At 38.5% G+C, this 15,752-nt stretch overlaps 1 protein-coding gene across 3 annotated transcripts; it reads right to left on the bottom strand.

Moving 5' to 3' along the window:
* Positions 1–1,576: 1,576 nt before the first annotated feature.
* On the bottom strand, positions 1,577–14,992 carry LOC117255571 (uncharacterized). 3 transcript variants are annotated; one of them, XR_004501562.2, is made up of 21 exons: positions 14,898–14,992; positions 14,144–14,282; positions 13,950–14,058; positions 13,765–13,858; positions 12,761–12,911; positions 12,525–12,642; positions 10,865–10,990; positions 10,671–10,733; positions 10,450–10,572; positions 10,153–10,308; positions 9,253–9,306; positions 7,223–7,449; positions 7,052–7,131; positions 6,823–6,900; positions 6,626–6,703; positions 6,421–6,525; positions 5,863–5,968; positions 4,022–4,094; positions 3,719–3,761; positions 2,128–2,180; positions 1,577–1,992 (listed from the first exon to the last, which is right to left on the bottom strand). XR_004501562.2 is itself a non-coding variant. In XM_033624607.2 (20 exons), the coding sequence occupies exons 2-19, from the start codon at positions 14,271–14,273 to the stop codon at positions 2,156–2,158; spliced, it is 1,866 nt and encodes a 621-aa protein (XP_033480498.2). In that variant the 5' UTR covers positions 14,274–14,282; positions 14,898–14,989; the 3' UTR covers positions 1,852–1,992; positions 2,128–2,155. The 3 variants fall into 3 exon arrangements, 2 of the variants coding, with proteins under 2 accessions (XP_033480498.2, XP_078022276.1); XM_033624607.2 differs by lacking the exon at positions 4,022–4,094 and having other exon boundaries at positions 1,852–1,992; positions 14,898–14,989; XM_078166150.1 differs by lacking the exons at positions 1,577–1,992; positions 2,128–2,180; positions 3,719–3,761 and having other exon boundaries at positions 3,881–4,094; positions 14,898–14,989.
* Between the last annotated feature and the right edge of the window lie 760 nt (positions 14,993–15,752).

Here is a 15,752-nt window from a genome sequence, read left to right as displayed (position 1 = left end):
GCTTATTACTGAATCTCATGTGAACTGTGTTTAATTTAAGCAGGCAAAAGAGATTACTGTTAAACCAGCATTGTAATATTACTCATAGTTTGTGGATCTCACTGGTCCAGCACTATGTGGACTGTTCATGATTTACTTTTAGAAGCACTGTTGACTGTGACTAGTCTGTCAAGCCTGCTGCTCTGTCATTTAACATGTAACCAGCTTTGCTGCAGTGAAGAATAAGCTCAGACTCTCAGAGCTTATAACAGCTTTAAGCCAAGTTTAACATGACTGCTCAGTTAAAATGCTTTGATAAAGATAGACTACAGCCTGAAAATTATGTCTACTAATGATACCACAGTGTTAGTCTATATTATACTGTAGTGGGACTTAATCTTACAAGTTCATGTGCCTTATTTTGGCCTCACCAGCCTACTTTACCAACAACTTAACACACACGCCCTCTTAGCACCAGTTGGACATGTAGCTCAGTTACTGTCAACTGGAAAAGTTCGACATTAAGGGAAATATGTCCCACTGAGAGTTAGATCACTTATTTTTTTGCACAATTTAAAATACACAAAATACCAACAATAACAAATTATATTAGGTGCAGGGAGAGGCACAAACCACAGAGGGCTTATAGAGTGCTGCAGGGATGACATTTTTTCGTAGGGCGATGGTCCCTTGTCAAAAAGCCTGTGAGATTTTTCCTTTGGATTATTACAGAAAATAAACACTGTGGAAAACAAAAGTTCATATTTACACGTTTTGATCGACAAGACAGTCTTCACATATAAACACCACTTTCATTAGTTTTGAAGTGTAAATTCAATCACCAGAAGTAAAAAGCTCACTTTAGGCTACACTATGGTTGCATGACTTGGTGTCGCCACCACAATGAGGCTGTGAAGTCATGTTCAGCTTGATGACGCTCTATAGTCTCATTTAGTCATTTTAGAGCAACCGCCCTTTTAAAGACACTTAAAATTTACAAGTGGGGTATTTACTGGCATTTTTTATAGAAGAAAATGTGAAAGTCTCTTACGCTTATATTAACCACAGACCTTATTTCAGGCATCTGGCTGGGTTTTAGGCAAGGAAACTATAAATTATGGTTTCCCTGGTTTTAGGACTCATTCCTGCACCAGTGTATTCGCATCCTCCACCTAAATAGTGTTAACATTTCAGTGTTATATTGGACACCAAAATCAACGTACCATATGATAAAAAATTTTTAACATAACAATCTGAGCAGCAGAAATTTCAGTTCAAACCATTCCACTGCACAGTGACTTAAGATCAATTAAAGCATGTGGACTGCAGGTTTTAGCTTAACATCAGTGAATACAGTAATGTTTAAAAATACGAGACCTGAGTTTGAACATAGACTTGGTTAAAGTGTGATTTGTTCTGACAGCACCAGTTTAATATCATGGCTTTGACTGTAAACTGCAGCTGATGACAGAGCAACAGCCTCCTTCTGTTTTTACATTGTACTTTTATGTTTGTTGTTTTATTGATGCAAATATGAGCCGATTTTTAGTGTGTGTATATTTACTCAGCAATCTATTATTTAGTCAGCAATCCAGAGTCATTTTTTTGGTCAGGTTTTCCATTTATTTTCCAACATAACATGATTGCCTTTTGTGAACATTTGTGATAAAATTGAATATCAAAAATTATTTTCAGAGAATAATTAAACACCACTAAATTAAAAACAAAAATTCACAGTGCAGAAACAAAACTTGTATCCAGTATAGACTTCACGTACTGAAGTCATTAAAGAAGGAAGCAACATAAAGTGTCTCCATAATGTTAATAAATTCTGGTCGACAATGAGGATGTGTTTGAAGTCTCTTCATCAGTCTGTTGACACCTGGCCGGTCTGTCCAGGTACATTCTGACATCTGCATTCTGACATCACATCTGCATCCGCTGTGCTCAACTCAGGAAAGAGTGCTGCGAATGCAGTGTCTGACAGGAACGTCAACGTGGAATCAAGCCCAGCTGCAACCATCAAAAGACAATTAATAACTCTAATACATAAAATAAGAAATATTTCATTTGTTATAATAATAAATAAAATAATAAAAATTAATAGGAGACCTAATGTCAAATGTAAATCTGAAAGGTAACACTTACAACTTGGTTATTTTATGTGCAAATGGAGCTAGAAATGGTGGAGAGGATCAGCTCTGAGGGAAGAAGAAAATAGTATTATCACACATCCACTCACATGGAATGCCATTTATGTCAATATTAAATAAATAAATAAATACATAAAAACACACATAAATATGCCTTTGGAATAGATAAAAGAGGCAATAATGATATAAAAAAATCTGTAGAAGTGAATGTAAATATTTAAAATGACTCAATATACGTGCAGTTCAATATAATTTCAGGGGAATTTCAGTTTGTAAATCTACATTTATTCATTTCAAGATTTGTTGTATAGGGTTATTTATTTATGTAATATTCATTGAAGATCGACTTACATTGCATTCCATAAATCACAGACTATGTCAAACCCATTATTAGCTGATGATTGACCAATTAATCAGTCGACTGACTCACAGAACATTAATCACAAACAATCAGGATTAATTGATTAACTTGTTTTCATTAGTTTGGTTAAAAAGCAAAACTCATTGTGTTGATTGAGCATAATGGATCATGTCAGCACAGATCAGGCCAGATGCGACAGATAGACATTAAAAAAAATTCTTACTTATTGTTTTTATAAACAGTGTGGCCTTATAAACCTCAGAACAAGATAATTTAATTTTATAGTCTATGAATGTGTGATGTGTAGCTCCAGCTTTGTTACATTACACAGACAGGAAGAATACGAAGCCCCTGAAGTCCTGACAGGTGACCACTACTTTTCTGAATATCAGTTTTCTGAATATGATACGAGTTGTATAAACAGCATTTATTGTTTAGATATTCCAAATTAGGCCTTTTTCCAAATGTAGCATTTTCCCACTAAGACATAGGATATTCGTTTTTTTAGGAGCATTCTTTGGACATGTGTAAAGAATGCGCAAAGGAAATCTCTGCTCATCGCTAGGCTTGTAATATTTGTGTGTAATACGGTTTTAGTATAAGACAGTTGTTTTGTCAGTGAACCCTGTGAGTTGTAATGGAGCCGAATTTTGTAATGTTACCTTTGTTAAAATGTTGCTGTTGTCCCTGGCTTCATATGAGGAGAGGAAAAGTTTGCTAGCTGCTAGGCTAATTTATTAAATGTAAAATGCCATAGACTTGTGCTAAAAACATTAGCATGTTGTATTTGTGGGGAAAATGTGTCCAGATTTTTGTCCAAGTGTTTGTCTGTGAATGCTGCAAGCCAGTTTGTCTATGTTTGTTTGAAATTGTCTCTATTAAGCCATGTTTAATGTGTGTTTTGAATCAACTAAACTTTACAGCACTTCACAGAAACCTCTGCTGCTGACTAGTGTTTTGGAGGTGTAACTGCAGAGTGACAGACACACCACCGCACAAATATAAATGTTCACAATGGCGTAGGCGACATGCGTAGGGTCTGCTGCACAAGTATAAATCCTGCTTCAAGGTTTCACATGATGTCTTTTAGTGACAAATAGTTGATGAATACTAACTAATCTACAGTTTGACTTTAAAGATAGAGACTTTTCCTTTAAGAGTGGATCCTGAAATAACACAAAAAGCCCCAGAGGAGGGAACAGCTGATGAGAGTTGTGTGACTTACAGCTGACACTGCGATGAGTGGAATTTAACAGGCGCTGGACTGCCTACATGAGGAGAAAAGACAGAAGGTTAAATCAGCATCACAACCTTCAGGACACATTGTAAAGAATCACCACATGTGATAGGGAAACTTACTGTAGGTGCTGATCACCACCACATCAGGAGAGAGGACATGGAAAACAAGGCAACAGATCAGATCCACAGCCAGTGACTATCTATTACTAAAGGACAATAGAAAACCTAGTGTGAACTGTTCTAGCTCTAAGGGTTGAGGTGCTTTGGTTAAGAGTTAAATATGACTCACTGGTCCCAGTTTTCTGTTGAAGACAGAGAACACTGTACCAAGAGGTGAGGCAAGACTGGCAAATTTTCCCCATCTGACAGAAACAGAGAAACAAAGACATGCTGTTGTGTGGCTGTTAAACCTCAGGGTCGTTTGGTTTCTGTTTCATCTTCATTCACAGATACACTTAAGAGATTTTGACCTCTAATGGCACTGTAGAAAAATGTGTATTTGTATCTTGTGCTTTATCAGCACATGCATGGACACCACAAGCATGGGCGTGATGAACATCTGAAGACATCTCATTGGACCAATGGAAACTGTTTATTCTCTGACATTTTTAGACCCAATGTTTAATCGTGGAAATGTCTAAGTAGATTAAACGATAACAAGAATAGCTGTGGCTATTACAAGACATGAACGCAGCATTATAAAAAAAGCTTGAGAGTAGGGATGTCCCAATCAAGTTTTTTTTGTCACATCACCCTGATGAATGTGTTGGAGATACATAAACACTCAGTCTATGATGCAGTGATGCAGGGTTTGTGAAATCCTTGAAAGTGCTTAAATTTTAACGTGATATTTTCAAAGTTTGAAAAGTTGAAACTGCTTAAAATTGTAACTGCATTACTTTTGTGACAAATCTATCTGACTAAATAGTTTGCTGTTTAGATAAAGAAATAAAATAAGTCCGATTGTACTAGTGTACCTAATAAAATGGCCACTGAGTTTATGTACTGCAGATAAAGGTCATTTACCACTAGGGGTGGGAATCACTAGTGGCCCCACGATTCAATATTATCACGATACTTGAGTGACGATACAATATTTTTTAGATTTTAAATGGAGTTGCGATTTACCCTGTGATTTACCCCTATTCACCACAGCTGTAAAGTGCTAGAAAACTTGAATATGGTTGCAAAATGCTTGAATTTGACTTTGGAAAAAGTGTGGGAACACTGGCGATGTCACAGACTGAAGGGTCCTCCCTCATTTTTTGAGGCTGGGCACAGTCACAGGCTACAAATAGCACCTTAACCAGGCAAGTTAAATTTGTGTGTCAAAAGTATATATCACTGGCCTGAGATTCTGCTGTCGTGCAGGTGTTCCCTGAAACTTCTGGATAATCTTGTGGAAGTATTTAATTTTAATTATTTGTTTTTATTTGCTCATAAAACTGCATAAAATCTGGATAATGAGAATGAAAAAGTGTAAGGAGAGGTCAAGACGCTACAGGCTTATACTTAGAGACCTCTCCTTAACTTAAGATGAAAAGAAAAAAAAAGAACTTAACTGACATTATTCAGAAAAAACACAACAAAAGATAAATGACAACAAGAAGCACACTGAGCAGAAAAAGAAACCAACCAATGAACAGTAATCCAATAAAAACCAATAAAGCTCGAGCCCTTGATAACAGTTTAGTGTTCAATGTCTGTACACAATGATATCTGAGGGACTACTGACCATGTTTCAATTTGTAAAAGTGAAGGTGAAGCTGATCATCCTGTCAGGTATTAAATGAACGATTTTGAGATTCCATTTTAAGAAACTGCTACACAATCTGATTTAGGCTTTTCGTTTGAATTTTACTGATGTTTTTACGGGGCAGTGATGCTGGCTGTGCCACACACCTGAGTGACTGCAAGTCGGTGCAGTTCATACATGCTGCCACTAGATGTCACCAACATGTGCAAATAACTTGTTAGCTCTTGAAAAAGAACCCAAAACACCTTCCCCTGACAGAAATATTCAACCTCAGCACTTTCTTACTGATAAATTCTACCTAGTTTTGATGACTCAGTCGGGGTGTTAAGGGTTTATTGCACTGATTCATTATCAAGAGAAGGACATCCACCCACCTGCTGTGTTTTTCATCTCCTGGTAGATCTCCTGTGAGAAGGCAGCGAGGCGTTGTGGGTTGAAGGACAAATTGGTCCACAGCCACCTGAGAGCCCACGTGTTCTCCTGAGAGACAGAAATGTATACATGGATAAAACTTTTAGCTAAATGGGGATAAGGAACATGGAAACTGTGCAAGAGTCAGGAAACTGTTGGGGCCCTTCCTAAACCAGACCCCGCTCTCTCCCACTCCATCACATTTGCAGTGAGTGTTTCTTTTGTCTGTGCGTAGAGCTCACTAAAACAAACCCCAAACGACTACGCTGGTATGGCAATATAGTGTTGAATCTCAAATCTTCATGAAGGTGTGGAGTATAAATGTGGCGGCAAGCTTTGGGACAAACTTCCCACTCTGTGGCGCACAAAGGAACTGTTGTAACTTTTCATGAGAAAAAATAAAACCTCCCATTTTATTTTCCTCATGTATTTGTAACACTTATATCTGATCTGCAGGTTATGTGCACTAAGTGTCTACAAACAGGATGTGACATCAGAGGAAGAGAAGAACTGGAGATTACCGTAAATGTATTGAGCACAGGGAGGGCTGGACTCAGAGGAGCGACAACGATTCTCAAACCTAAAGCCCCCGTTACCAACAGCAACAAGGCCTGATCTGGGTACACCTGTGAACACAAAAAACACGTATATTTACAGTTTATTACCTCACTTTATTGTAACGTCCCTGTGTTTCAGAGCACATGTGTAAAAGCATAACATACGTACATCCTGAAAGAATCGTGGGATGTGTAAGTTTGACCCGTGCTGGTCGAGCAGTATCATATTCACCACATCCTTCATGTCCTGAGGTCCAGACAGGAAAGAAAGAAAATAAAAAATGAAAACACATATTGCTAAAAATAAATGGAAAATTAGAAACATTAAATAAATTAAAGAGCTGTTAATAAACGAGAAATACATACAAGTAGAAACTGTGGGCTCGGTTCTGGGAGGGCGGTGAGTGTGTTGACGACTCTGAGTAAACTGGTCCAACACTGAGACTGGATCAGAAAGGTACAACCTCGTTACTGTAGTCTGTTTTCAAAGCTAAAAACGCATGCACGAGTCTGATTTTTTTAAACATTTCCAAGAGATAAAAAGCTGATATTCCTTTGTTGTGACACTAAACAGTGATGAGCGTTACAGACTTACATCACTCAAGACTTCAGAGCAGCATCTGTGAACCCTGAGAGCAAACCTCACCAGCACAGCACGTGCCAGTGGCACAGCACCTGCAGAGGAGGGAGTTTGACTTCTTTTGAGAAAATACATCCAAAAAAAAAAGGTGTCACAGGTTAAAAAAATCATTAGTCTATGTCTGACCTTTAATTGGCTCCCATGCTGCATCAGAGCGACAGAGCTGTGCCGGCTGACTGACCACCAGCTTTGGTGCTGTTGCTGTGTTTAAGACGCAAAGATAAAAGCGGAAGAGCTGTGGAGTAAAGCGGGAGGCGGGGGCGTTCACTGAGGGCAGCAAGCTGTGCACAGCGGACGTAAAGTCTCCCTCCATGCACATGAAGAACGGGACGAGGTCTTGTACGTGCTGGAAGCTACCGGAGGAACAAAACGAATACAGCAAGTCAACAACATGATGTCACCTGTCAAGTCTACAATCATATGTAAATCTAAGCATGAAACTTTATTTTGAAAGGTTATAATAATTTAAAAACGAAAACAAATGGGCCTAAACCTTCATGTGCTTTGCTTTTCTATCTAAATGTCCACATAGTTGGAAAACAGGATTTCATAGCATATATTCAAATTTTGAAATACTGTCAAACTTCCTCTAAAACAGCACAGACAGAAACAAAACTCCAAAAATATGACACTAAGGTTGAAAAAACATCCTCTCTAAAAGAACCATGGCTGGTCCCAGAAAAAAAACAAATTGTCCTTCTTAGAAAATTCATTAGCAGATAATAAAAATGTTATTTTTAATCAATAGCTTGCTGGCTGTCAACAGAGTACGGCTGAAATATTGAGGTGATAAGCTTGATGATGTATGGTGTCAGACAGGGTTAGAAATTACATTTTACTACAATCAACTAATATGTGAGAGTCATTTGGAAAATAAAGTTGCATTTGCCTGTAGTTAAACACAACATTTATTTGCTAAATGAAATCAAGAAGCTTCAAAGTTTGACTCATCTGATAGAGAACAAATGTAAGTGTTTCACATTGGGGGCTGGAAGTTCTGCTTTTAAATGCCAAAGGGAAACTTATGAGTTCTGAACCTGGACTTATTTTCCAATGTTTTGCATGTCTAAGTGACTGATGGGAACAACAATTATTGACATTAGTCCAGTATTGAGAGAGACTGCTGCAGTCGAAACGTGAAACAGGCTGCTATGTTATCCCTGGGGGAAATTGTGCAGTGTCAATTTACGTCTATTAAAAGTACTCGTTTTTACCACTGACAGGCTCAGATTGTTACTGTAAGTGTCTGATAACATTACAGAAAAAACCCTACAGAGAAATTAAACGTTTTTCTTTACCTTTTGCTGATCCAGTCTGTTTGTTAATGTGTGTAAAAACATAAAAACTCAGACTTTTCTACATTGTCGAAATCAGCTAAATATTCAGCCATGACACTGTAAATATTACAGTAACATAATACATTGACCTGTGCCTACTCAAACACAACATACTCTTCTTGGCATTCATCTCTACAACTCTAACTAATGTTTCAACCTGTTTTTCCTGCAACAGGTCACCTCTCAGGAGATTTCTGGATGAAAATTCTCCTTGAGCAAGACTTGGTCACAATAACAAACAGACCAGATCGAGCAAAAGGGCAGGAAAAACATCTCATTTTTATGAGGTTTTTCCCCCATAATGTTATCAGACACTTAATATTACAATACATTATCTGTAGGAATTACATTGCAGCATGTTTTGTTGCTGCGGCTGGAGCGGTGTCTAAACCAATTTAAAGAACTGCGGTCTCCATTCGTCACTTAGACAAAACAACATGGGAAAATAGGGTCCAGTATGAAAAACATCATAGTGTCCCTTTCATTGTGACATATTTCGTCATGGTGAATGGTAAATGCTTACTGAAAGTTATTTTGGGAAAAGGTCAGACTCCTTCATAGACAACAGTTTTGAAAGTTAAAGCAGAAGTGGAACCACCTCCACTAAAAAGACAGTAACTGTAATATAGTCCAAAGCACAAACGCTGGCTTTGGTGGTGATGAATAATTACTTATCATTCTAAAATCTCAATTTTACATACACTCATATAATACTCGAAGATTTCTATGACAAGCCACCATCCTCATTAAATCCACCATGAAACTCAACCTAAACACTGATTCAGCATGTTAAATATTAGTGGTTATTTGCTCACTCACAGTTTTGAATCATCAGTCTGGACGACTCGTAGGTAGCGACACAATTCTCTGTACCTGCAGACAATTACAACACAAACAGGACTGGTTTTATTAGCAGCTGAAAAGGGGAAGTGTGTGTCTATATTAGGGGTGTCACAGTTTCAATTCTATATCGATAATCGATCCACTGTTTTGTTATTTCCTTGTTTACAGAGTGGGTGTGCTGCAGGCAAACACAGAGATGCTACTGGACACTCGAGCAAGCATGAAAAAGACATGCTATCATTAATATTAAATGTTACTGTTAATGCAGTTTTGTTTTTTTAAAGATTATTTTTTGGGGCTTTTTTCCTTTAATGGACAGGACAGATTGAAATGGAGTGAGAGAGAGAGAGTGGGGGTTGACGTGCAGCAAAGGGTTGCAAGCCGGATTCGAACCTGCAACCGCTGCAGCAAAGCATCGCCTCTGTACATGGGGCGCCGGCACTATCCACTACGCTACCGACGCCCCGTTAACGCAGATTTTAAAGGTTGATACGGTATTGGCTACTGTTTGTGGAAACAATTAAGTGCTCAGTGCTGCTACATTTATTGGTGTTTTTATGATACAAACCTTGGTGAAATTGTATCAGTGTGTCTTTCAGTACTTTTTCGCCCCCAAAATATGGAACTTAATTCACACCTGACACCATGTCTGTACCATATCTTTATAAAGAAGAATGTGAAAATGTTGTGAGGGCATAAAACCAATGATCTGTTGATCTTTAAGAATCACGACTGGATATTCTAACAATGTCATAGAAAACGGAATAAAAATATTTATATTAAAGGTCAAATCAAACTGGATTTGGAGAATAGTGACACCCCTGGTCTATATGTTACACAAGTGTGAAACAGTTTGTATGTGTGTCCGATTTGTACCTGTGCTGTCGCTGTAGGAGTTCTGCTCTCAGTAGAACCACAGAAATCGGTTCAATCAGCACGTCCTTCTTGCCTTTGTCTTTGCGGACGCCCGACACGTTCTGCCCCCTCAGCACAGACACCAGCAGGATATCATCCCAAGGACGAACACACAGGCTGAAGCGTATACACACACACACATGAACACACACAGAATTATACACAATAAAACTTTAATGTGTAACTTTGGGGATAATAAAGGAAAACACACACAAGCTCTTATGAGCTGCTGCCTCAGAGACACACTTAAACACACACCTGTTCCTATGGCTCTTCAGCTCTGCAGGTAAATAGAGCTTCTTGTAAAAGTCCTGCAGTTTGTTGATGAACTCTGAGGTAAAATCAGCCATCACCATCTGTCTCTGCACTGACGCTATGACCCTGGAAGACACACACACATACACACAGGTAAATATCTAAATTAATTAGTTATAGACACACCATGGGCTCTGTGTGTGTGTGTGTGTGTGTGTGTGTACCTCTGCATTAACACCAGTTTGGCTTCAGTAGCATGAGCCATGGGAGACTGCGAGATGATTGTCCTGTCGAGAATCAACCAAAGAAAACAAATATATAGAAAACATAATGCTGTGTGCTGTGAAGATAACCACAAATCAAAAACAGGAAATGCCACTGTATGTGTGTGTGTGTGTGTGTGTGTGTGTGTGTGTACCCTGATGCTTGAAAATGCTTAATAAAGCACTGAAGAGCTCCCAGTTGCATGATGGCAGCAGCTCTGCCGTCCTCTTTGTCTGCTTTGTTCAGGAACGATGACACAAACTCGTACACAGGTGTGTAGCTGAAACAAACAAACAAAACAGGAAAAAGGTTTTGAAAAGTTTGAAAAGATTTTAGTTTTCATTTGTAAATTAGATCAGTGTTTGGGATGTGACACAATTTAAGCTGTAGAAACGCCACAGTTGATGTTCCTTGGTGGTGTCGTTGTAGCTCTAGTGATGGTGAGATAAGTCTGTCGGTTCAAGGCTTTAGCCTAAATTTAATACTCTGCATGATGTCCACATACTTTTGTGTATTTTAATCTGGATCGTTTTTGATGGTGTTGGCTAGGCCCCTTCACAATGACTGGAAATATTAGGGCCCTAACACACTACGCTGATGGTCGGCCGTTGGCCAATGTCGGGCCTTCGGTGAGGGTCTGTCTCCCAAGTTTTTGCGGTGTGTCCCGCAGTGTTGCCACTAGTCGACCCTTGGCGGCTGATTTCAGCGTGTTGAATTGGAATCGGAGGGAAATCCCTCTGATTGACAGTTCAGCTCAGTGCACGAGAAGAGCAATGAAAGAGGAAAGTAAACAAACGACAAAAGTCAACAGGGTGTGAGATTACAACAAACTTTTTGGCAACAGTCAGCCTTTGTCGCCACTTGTTCTGTGATGTTGTTTGGTGTGTCTGGACCTCTAAAGGGGAACTCCGCCAGTGATTTAGTATTTCACTTCCATCCAGGTTAAAATTTTAAAAAGTATTGTCAGATGGACTTAAATGCCACATTTCCACTGCGTGATATGTCACAGCTCTGCTTACTCGCTCTTTTTGATTTTCCATTAGAGAGCTGTGGATAGTACCTGGAACCTTTTTACCCTGGAACCTGGGTTAAAATACTTCAGACCACAGATTGGTCAGAGAGAACCATCACTAGTGCACAAATCTGCCATTTTTAAATAGCAAAGCTACTATCAATAGTGACTGCAGTTTTTTTGTTCACTCAACTCAGATTTTTAAAAATGGCAGCCTGCAAAAACTACGCTATTAATCTACTCTTTGGTACAGAATGCTGCGGACACGATGTAGCATCACGGAGGAGAGTCTGCACCGTAAGACTCTGAGACAACGTGAATTTACAGCTCACAGACACTTAAACGACACAGCCTCTGGCTTTTGTTTGATATCTAGCCTTGGCAAAAAAAAAAAGTCGCATATTTACGATCCATTGTTAGCGGCGTTAGCTTGTTTACTATATTAAGTGAATGTCACTGTCACACTGATGGTCTGGCGGAGCCCCGCTCAAACTCTAAAACTTTGTATGGTAAAAGAAAAGAAAAGAAAACAAATCGTCAAATATTTGTATGATCAGCCAAATTTGATTCTGAGTTGGGTACAGCCCTAGTTTTGTTGCAGATGAAAGTATTCAGTGAGTGTCCACATACTTTTGACCATATGGTACTGAGATGGGCGTTTGGCACAGACATAGGATAAATGAGGATAAATCCTAATGACTTTGATGTATCACAGATTGCTGATATGTAAATGATGCACGATTGTCTGAGAGGGATAACAGTGTTGTTTTAACATTATGGACAGCTCTGCTCCGTCACTCACTCAAAGATGAGGATTTGTTGGTTCGGTAGATTCAGACCGTATTCCTGTGCCGTCTTTCCCTTCAGGAAGGAAGAGAAGAGTGCAGAGAGCTCTTGTCTGAAGTTCTGCAGCATCGTCTCTGGACAGGAGGAAGACAAATTCAGTGGCAATTAGAACCATCAACAAGTGGTTCAGTCTGAGGTTTTCCAAATGTCACTGTGACGTCTATGTCCAGATATTCGTGAGAGAACGAGAACCTGCATGTCGGAGGTGAGAGTCTATTTCAGACAGAGTGAGGTTGAAAATCTTCAGTCCTCCCAGTAGTGCACTGTTTCTGAACTGGTTCCAGAACTCGCTCCTCTTGTGGCTGTTGCAGTGACACATACCGCTGTGACACCACATTACACACTAAACACACAAACACAGGACGACAACAGTAAAGCAGCTGTTAGGATTTTTTTCTTAACAAAAAAAAGCACAAGAGCAAAACTTCAAATTATCTTTATCTATAAATACATGTGTCCATTTTGTCGAGAGCACAGCTGGTTTAAGTACACTGAAGCTGTTTCCATAATTTGTAGTCACTCTAAGAATGTTATTTATTGATGTATTTGGTCAATCAGATACACATTAGATCTAAAATTGGCAGTGTTGTGCTAAATAAACACTTACATAGAAGAAAGAAAATTGCTTTTAATGTTTTGAAATAAAAGAAAAACATGACAATAAATTTCAAACAACAAACCTGCAATAAATATAAAAAAAATATCACCTTTCAAATTCAAGACAGATTTTTCTGACAAATCATTTCTTCTTCAAACACTGCAGGTAAGCATACATGTAAATATATATGTGGTCCGTGCAGATGTAGGGTGTATTTAAGACTGTGAGAAAAGAAATTAAAAGATGGATAAATGAAATAAGATGGGAATTGAGACCACACAAATTCAAATTTAAGACTGTTTGATGACTTTTAAGGCCTAATATTTACACCGTTGAATTAAAGACATTTAAGACTTTCTAAGGACACATTGTTTGCAAAGAGTAGCATCCACTCTGTTACAGTTATAACAGGGTTCCTACAGCTTACGGCAAGTTAGACTGAATTCTTTTTAATGTCACTTGGAATGATGTTTAAGACCAATTTTACAGTGACCAAAATTCAAGAGAAAAAACAAACAAACATGAACTGAAATCAATCAGTGCATCATTCAAGTCACTGAAGATGTACATTCAGTTTAGAGACTACATCAACACATACCGATGACGCCAACTTGTCACAGATGTAGCAGAAGCACTGTTCACACATCAGCTGGTTAGAAGCCACAGGAGCACCAATCTCACAATCTGTAGCCCTGATCAGGACAGAGAAGTGATTATCTCCAATGGAGAGACAAACGAGGCACTGATCAATATTTAACAGAGCATGAGTTACAATTTACTCACGCAAAAGGATGTATGGGACAGTCGTAGCGAGCATGAGGCAGCACCTCAGCACGGCAGGAGTAGGTGACGACCAGGTCTTCATCCAGAGCAGTGGGAGATAAAACACAGTCTGAAACACAAAGGAGGAGCAGCTGGTGAATATTTATAACATGATCAACCTACACATACAGGCTGCTGGTGTGTTAAGTTGTTACCACTCTGCTTCACATCCTCCACCTCCACCAGGAGAACCGAGGGTTCACTGCATGATACATCTTCTTCACAGTCATCATCATCATCATCACTGAGGATGATGATCTCTCCAGTGTCCACCGTTGTACACATTTGAATTTTCTAGCAAAAAGAGAGGGCAAGTAGCAATAATACAGGATAAAAACACTCTGTTAAAGGTGAAAGTGGTGCTTTCAAATGTTTAATAAAGTAAATGTGCCAAAGCATTAGCATCAGAATATACATAATGTACTAACTGTAAAAGTATTGGTTATAAAGAATGGCACATCACAGAATATTATAGTACTGGGTGAGCTGGTAAAGGTGGAACTACATATGTCATCTACTTCATATACTGCCAGCAGCTTAATACATCATTGTAGCACACAGTTTTAAGATGTCGGTCAGGTTTTATAATTTTAAGCTCTGGTTCGTCAGGATTTTGGGAGGAGACCGTGCTCATGTCAATAAAATTTACAGGATTCATCACCTGGATGAGATTTTACCGAGTCTTTGTCATTAAAACAACTCGTTATGCTGTCGAGGTAACTTTTGTAAACAGACCAAACCACACTGTGTTTTTTTGCGTACTTTAAAAAGCTAGCTAGCTTTCCTCAAGGAAGAAAACAGAAAGTTACATACGTGTAACAACAGTCAGTTTGTGGCAACATCAAAAGTGAACTTCTTTACTACAAATTTTAGATTATAAACAAACAACAACTCCGACAGTTTTCTTACCTTTAGTGTCCGTTTAATGACAAAAAAATTTGTTTTTGGCGCCGGGAGTTCTCAATTGAGTCCCCTTTCTTCACCGGATGTGACGTTTCTTCTTCTTCTTTGTCGGCTTTATTGGCGGTAGGCCAACCAACTTATAAATGAATTACTGCCACCTGCTGGACTGCAGTGTGGCGCAGAAGATGGACACTAAAAAAAAAAAGGGTTGATAAATAAAAAGATATTCGTTGATACGCCTGTTCTGTTCAGTGGTTAATTATTTCCCATCATTTCCGTGTAATAATAATAATACTAATAAATAATTATTATTACTATTGTTATTATTATTAGTAGTAGTAGTATTACACCATTTATACTAAGTATTAAAACATTTTTTGGACTTATTTCTTCCACTCCATAATTTCTTGAGTATTTTTGACCTTGACATATGAGTCCTTTATTTCAAAATAATCAAATAACCAAGATGGATGCTTGCCTATTAAAATGCAGTTTTCATTTTCCTTACCGCCTTCTTCCACATTACCTTACACATACAGTATTTTTAAGCCTCTCTTTTACTTGTTCTTTAGAAAGTTTATTTACAAAATTGTTACAACTAACAACCGATTTCCTCTGCTCTGGTGAAGCACAACATGATCCAGGTTGCCTCTTTTAAGAAGATATTGCTAACATAGTCCATTGCTGACACATTTGTTTAGTTTCATCCCGTTAAATTTTAGTCTATCAGACTGCAAGGCCTCAACTGCCTCAACCTTTGAGATTTCAGTTTCAAGCAGTACTTTTAGATGATTACATATCATAATTTGATCATAGTTGACTCTGCAAATGCACACTTTTCACAATTCAATAGGACAAAGT

The sequence above is a fragment of the Epinephelus lanceolatus genome, chromosome 3, assembly GCF_041903045.1.
Source record: "Epinephelus lanceolatus isolate andai-2023 chromosome 3, ASM4190304v1, whole genome shotgun sequence".
NCBI lineage: Eukaryota > Metazoa > Chordata > Actinopteri > Perciformes > Serranidae > Epinephelus > Epinephelus lanceolatus.
The sequence above is the reverse complement of the archived record's forward strand: the minus strand, read 5'-3'. Positions and strand labels throughout refer to the sequence as shown.

Coding starts and splice junctions, on each gene's coding strand:
- LOC117255571 (XM_078166150.1), bottom strand. CDS start 14,273: ATGTGTACAACGGTGGACACTGGAGAGATCATCATCCTCAGTGATGAT. Junction 14,059..14,143: donor GGAGGATGTGAAGCAGAGTG/GTAACAACTTAA, acceptor TTTGTGTTTCAG/ACTGTGTTTTATCTCCCACT. Junction 6,526..6,625: donor TCCCACGATTCTTTCAGGAT/GTACGTATGTTA, acceptor TTGTGTTCACAG/GTGTACCCAGATCAGGCCTT.